Source organism: Dendronephthya gigantea, unplaced genomic scaffold (genome assembly GCF_004324835.1).
Source record: "Dendronephthya gigantea isolate DGI-Jeju-01 unplaced genomic scaffold, DenGig_1.0 000065F, whole genome shotgun sequence".
Classification (NCBI taxonomy): Eukaryota; Metazoa; Cnidaria; class Anthozoa; order Malacalcyonacea; family Nephtheidae; genus Dendronephthya; species Dendronephthya gigantea.
This window is the reverse complement of record NW_021163075.1, coordinates 523,806-530,051: the sequence shown is the minus strand read 5'-3', so window position 1 is coordinate 530,051 and position 6,246 is coordinate 523,806. Positions and strand designations below refer to the sequence as shown.

Below are 6,246 nucleotides of genomic sequence, written 5' to 3'. Positions count from 1 at the left end.
AGTCGGGGAAATGAAGAACAAAACAGAGTTGATACAGTGGCTGGATAGTCTTGACTATAAAAATGATCTGAACGGTGATGGGACCTTCGTCAAAAAAGCACTTGATCTTGCAAACAACGTAAGTTGATCGTTTTGACTGAGTTGACAAAAGTGGTGTAGGAATTAATTGTGATGCACATGCAACCAGGGATTAGACAGCTAAAACAATATGAACACAACTTCTTTGTCCAATCCTGTCCATATTAATATTGCCAAAACCTGGTCGTTTTTGGCCTGTAGATTAGTCAGGTTTTCCGAGGAATTTCTTAAAGAGTACATGCAGGTGGGGGACTCGATCGTTCGACGTTATAATTGATGAAAGTTTGTTTGTCCTTAAGACTGTAGATTAATTTATAATGCAATTGGAAAAATCAATTTTTTTAAAGGTGATCAACAAGACTAGTCCCAAAAACTTCCGTCCTGATGTAGACGACGTTATTTTGTGGTTAATCAATGGAGAACACAAGTATAATGCGTCAGAATATGAAACAAAGTTCATGGATGAATATATCAGAATACTCAAAAATAAAAACATCACCATTGTTTTCTTCATTACTGGAAATGAAAACGAAATCAAAAGTATGAGACGATATGTTGAGCGTTGGTCATTACCAGAGCTTATATTTAAATCAAAGTTGGATGAGCTGGACAAAGTTGTGAATAAAATAGTTGATGTTTTGTGCGCGTCGCCTGGTAAGTTTATGTAAAGTTCGTTCTGAGGCAGTCGCGATTGATTCGATGACCGACTCTCGTCGTCTTCCCGAAGTCATTTTAATACTCTGTACTTCAACACAAAATCCTCTGCGGTGGAGATTGTTATATAGAATGTTAATAGAAGGCTTTGTTTTGGCAATTTTATTTCTTATAATTTCTGAAATATCGCTTAGTTTGTTTTGAGAGAAAATATTCACAAAACTGACTTTGCTTCATCAGTCTTTTAAGTTTTTCTCTTTCTTCAGGAAAATGTGAATGTAAAGATGGCCAAACTAGTGAATTTACCACATATGCCAAACCAAATAGATTTGAAGGGTTGGTTTATTGGACAGTCCCAGACGTTACGTGCTCTGATTATAAAAAAGGACAGGTTGATCCACCTGGTGCCAGCTCTCCAGCGAATTTCTCGCTGGGCAAGCACGTGATTACCTATCCTTACTCGTACCAACGCAACGGCACGATTGTTGAATTCAAATGTTTTGTTAATTTGAATATCGTCCGTAAGTGATTGAGCCACCTCACGTTAATCAAAAAAATGTTTTATGCATGTTGGTATACAACATGAATTCTCACTGATTTTATCATTTCGATAATGTGTCCTATGTTCAATAATAATGTGTCCCATTTTTATTCATGCAGTATTGTATGGGCAGAGAAAAGGCCAAAAGGGCCCTTTGTCCATGGTATAATCACAATCGTTTTGACTTTCCTATTTAGGCTGTCAGTGTCCCTGCCTGCAAACAATTTACTCACAAATTGTATTTCCGGGTCCGACAGAAACCTTGGTAAGTTGGTCAGAACCCAAACCCAGTAAGTGCCCAACGACACCAAGTTTATCTAATCCGAACTCAACTAGTGGATGGTTCTCTGTCGGTAATCACACGCGTTCCTACAACTACACGTACAGCGGCAAAAACCAAACATTTAGCATCCAATGTCATGTAAGAATTGTTGTCAAAGGTATGTTTATAGCCTTGCTTTGACACCAAGCCTATTTTACCTTAATCATAGTTAACTCATTTTCTGAAAACAGAAAACAATTGTCTGTCCAATGTATCGTTACATGCTACATGATCATTTACACTATATATAAACAAAAGTCTGAATGTTTTTCGAGACGAATTAAGTCGATTCCACTTGTTGTTTCCATTTCTAAATGTGTTGCAGAATTTCATTCATGTAAAGAAATACTGGAGAGTCAAAGGTATGTGTTATGATAATTGGAAATTCGGAAAGCGTCTACGAAAAGTGGAAACATGGAGCTACCCTTCGCTTATCATTTTGAAAAATTACTCCATTGCTAAATAAGCAAATTCGTATATTTTCCACTTCATTCTATGTATATAAACGTAGGTTTCGCATAATAATAGTTGAACAGATTCTTTTGTATTAAAGGAATAATACCGCAAGTGGTGTTTACGAAATCAGTGTTGGTTCAAACCAAGTGGAAAGCGTCTACTGTCAGATGTCGTCAGTCTCAGGTTGTTCTGGTGGTGGGTGGACGATGGTGATGAAAATTGATGGAAGCAAGGTAAGAGTTGCTCTGTTTGTCGTGTATTCCAAATGATTACATCCGTACGAGTCTCTTTCAATCTGGCTCTTTTATAGAGTACTTTCAGATACAGTTCCGGTTACTGGTCGAACAGGGAAACTTTGAATGACAATGACGATCTTAGAATCGGAGGTTTTGACAACCGAGAATTCAAAGGATCAACATATTGGAAAACTTCATTCAAAGAAATTTGCGTCGCGATGAAATATGGTGGTCAACTTAGAGCTTTCTCTTTCTCACATCCAGCATCGTCCTTGTATGACCTGATCGCTGACGGCAGGTATCGTCAGACTCACGTTGGCCGCTCTCAATGGAAACAGCTCATTCAAGGATCATCTTTACAGCGTAACTGCAACAAAGAGGGATTTAACGTCGGTGCAAGTTCGTTTGTAAGAGTTAGGTTAGGTTACATTGCGAACAACGAAAACGATTGCATCACAACAGATTCTTTTGTGGGCTTGGGTGGTGATGGCGGTATGTATCCATTTAAGTGGTGTAGGTTCTCAGTTTCTCTCAATGCTGCTGGTAATCTGGCTCAGTGTGCTGCTGATAATGGAAACAGGAACGACAAAGCAATGGGATACATTTTGGTTCGTTAAAACTTGATGAAGAACGTTTCACGCAAGAAATTATACAATAGTAATATAACTATATCGTAATTTTTATTCATGACCATAAAACTCACTTGATTATCCTAAAAGTCGTATTTGCTTCATAGCCAAGTTCTCTACTGTTCTGCCTAATTCGGTTGTGAAAATCGATTTTAAAACACATTCTAAGTAATGTTAAAGGAAATTTAACCATTTACTTAATATGAATGAGTAAAGACAAAACGATGTACTTTTCTAAATTCAGCCCCCCTCAAAAAAAATGTTCAACCGTCCCCAAATTTTAATTTGCACGGTTGCACCCCCAATTGTAATTTAGGATCTGCTGCTTTGCTTGCTTCAGGCTCCCTCGCTGCGGCAGCAATCAATCACTAATGGAACACAGTTGTATCGTCATTATCAATCTGTTGGATCATTATCAATCCCATGCATCCATTGACTGTATTTTTTATTTACTCTATTGATTCATATTCATTGACTCTATATTTTATATCTGTGAATATCTATATGCATGAGGGATACATCATGTAGGATCGCAAACATATCACATAACAGATGGCCAAATTAAAAACTGACACCCTAATGCTTAAAGTTGGGAATCGGCGCAGATATTGTCATATTGCGCCCACATGAATGCACGTTGTCTGACTTTATTTTTCATTCTAAATACCTCAAAGGTCAAATGTACATCGTATTATACTTAAAGATCTAGAGCATCACAGAACTGGCAGCTTTAATTAAACACATTAGAGGCATTTATTATACGAATTTTTTAATTTTGTATGAATTTTCAAGAAAAGCAAATCACGCGTAATTTAGCGTCAATTCAACTTGGTGGGATTGAAATGATATCGCTGAGGGTATAGTCATAGCGTTCAGTTTTATTAGAACGCTTTTGAAAATGTGTTGAGCGCGGTCCATAATGAAATCATGCATTGAGTCTTTTGTAGAATTTTTCAAAACCTTTCTGTTATAATCATGCACTGTACCAGACGCGAAATTGAAAAATAATCTCTTGCTTTAGACTGGACCTATATATAATACGGTGATGAAAAACCTTTCGCGAAGCAAGAGATTCCGTTCAGAATTCAAGCAACGTTGATATAAACAAATCCGGAATGATGTATCGCCATTGAAAGGCAAAATAATGATTTCGCGTTCATGCACAGAGCACAGTGCTATAATTTCTTCGGACATTTCTTCGGTCGGTTACATGAGATCGTAAATCCAAATACAGTTAACAGCAGGGGCGGATCTAGACTGCTGCGAATGCATCTGTCAAAAATTCACAGGCACAAAAAATTGAATACGAAATTGGCAATAAATATTACTTGCTTTCATTCTAAACTGTTTGTTAAAGATACCGATGTATGGCATTAGCATATTCGACCTTGGTTAATTGGTCTGTGGAAAGGTATAAAAAATACTGACGTGCAAAAAATGTTGTGAAGGTCAACTATACCAGAATACGCTATTTGTGACCTTGGTAATGTGAAATATTTGCACATTACCAAGATCACAAATATTGACTATAGTATATTCGACTTTGGTATAAGATCGATTATACCGAATTATGGATACCTCTAGAGGCCCTGTAGTATATAAGTCAGCGAAAATACGGGACCCGGCTCTAGTTCACCGCAATTTCAGAGGAATACATTAATAAAGCATACTGTATGCTTAGAATTAATATATGTCGCCGGTCCGTTTTCTATCAATTCATTCTAAGTTTTGTAACACACCCAAATACATTTTTCTAAACAAGCTTGGTGTGTTGCTATTGACATAACCCAGGTGTTGTAGCGCAAACTCATGCAAGGAACCCTCTGCATGACTCTATTTTAAGTTCCCTATTATTAAGTCGATAAAACAGGAAGTTAAAAAAATACATTACTCTTAAATTAAAAATCATCTCAAATGTATTGTGTTGAACGACTGAACCATTGAACAAGCTCAGCGCCGTCATTTGGTGCTCCTTTAAATTAACTAATACATTATGACAAATTATGAAATGGTACATCTATTTAAAGGATCGCAGATATATTATGTACGTACGAATCTGTGTGGAGACATCGTTATTAGTTCAGACGCTTTCACTGCGCCCCTTGATAAAATTGATCATCGCATGCAGGATTAAAACCTTAATTAATGGACGACTTGCACTTTAGACTCATTTCTTACCTCGGCGACAAAAAGGACATTAATTTAGTTACACATTTCCGCACGTAATACAAAAGTATACTAAATTTGTCAACTTCGCATGGCTATATTTTCTGTATTTTACAAAATTTTGCAGCCAAACTTTGCAATTGCACTAATTTAAGTAAGATCTTTCTAGCTGTGATGATTTATTTTGTTCTAGTTACTTCGATCGAAAATTAGTCCAAAGCAGACTCATATTGCACTGACGTCATAATCATTAAAAGTTGTCCTCCAGATGTTTTTGCGCTTCGCTATAAAAATAGTCGTCACGCGAGCGGTGAAGGTTTATTATATATGGCGTTCAAAAGCAGTTAACGAAGCAAAGTTTCTCACACTACTAAATATTTCTGTATTTTGCCCAAAATTTTTGCAAAACCTAAGAAACAAAGATCACGTATGGAGGTTAAATTTAAATGGAGCGATGATATATGTATATTTCGTCCTTGATCTTTGTGACGTTCTTGGAATTTTAGATTCCATTATGAAATTGAATTTTACCATGCCACTTAACACCTTAACACCTCAGCACCGCGTTTTTCATACGCACGGGCAAAAGTCGAAATCCTTATAAATGTCATATTTGAAAAGCAAGGTGAATAAAGCGAAAGGAAAAACTTAGTTTTCCGCATATATTTCAATATGCATTTGTTGACCAATGTGTTAAATAATCATGAAAAAGTTGAAAGCATTTTCTGTGCGTAAAAAACGCCTAAGTGGAAAGCAGCTAGCCTGCGTTTGAAATTAAAACTTCATGCATGAAAACTTTTCATGCCTGCACTTCTGTAATTTTATGCCAGGGAAAAAACACCAGAATCATCAACAGAATGCAACCATGTGCATCTTTTCAATCATATATTTCATCAGTATCATTTAAATGATACTTGTAAAACGTGCGTGTACGCATATGCGTACAAAAAACGCGACAGTAAAAAGCAGCCCTTTGGCAGAAAACTCCTTGTAAAAGAATGAAATCATATATCTGCGCTTTCGAAGAAGTCACGTTTGTTATGAAACAACGCAAAAACATTACGTCAATGCAATTTATGAAATAAAAAACATGTTGTTGCACCACCCTTTAAAAGTTGACGTGAAAAGCAAGTCTTGTTATTTGGAGCCAGGCTGAAGAAGACA

General features: G+C 36.6%; 1 protein-coding gene across 1 annotated transcript; it reads left to right on the top strand.

Annotated features, from left to right (window-relative positions):
• Window positions 1–708: 708 nt before the first annotated feature.
• Window positions 709–2,904, top strand: LOC114530705 (uncharacterized skeletal organic matrix protein 5-like). The gene is made up of 6 exons (XM_028552311.1): window positions 709–732; window positions 999–1,253; window positions 1,471–1,713; window positions 1,921–1,957; window positions 2,149–2,284; window positions 2,362–2,904. Exons 5-6 carry the CDS (start codon window positions 2,219–2,221, stop codon window positions 2,902–2,904), a joined length of 609 nt encoding a protein of 202 aa, XP_028408112.1. The 5' UTR covers window positions 709–732; window positions 999–1,253; window positions 1,471–1,713; window positions 1,921–1,957; window positions 2,149–2,218.
• The last annotated feature ends 3,342 nt before the right edge of the window (window positions 2,905–6,246 follow it).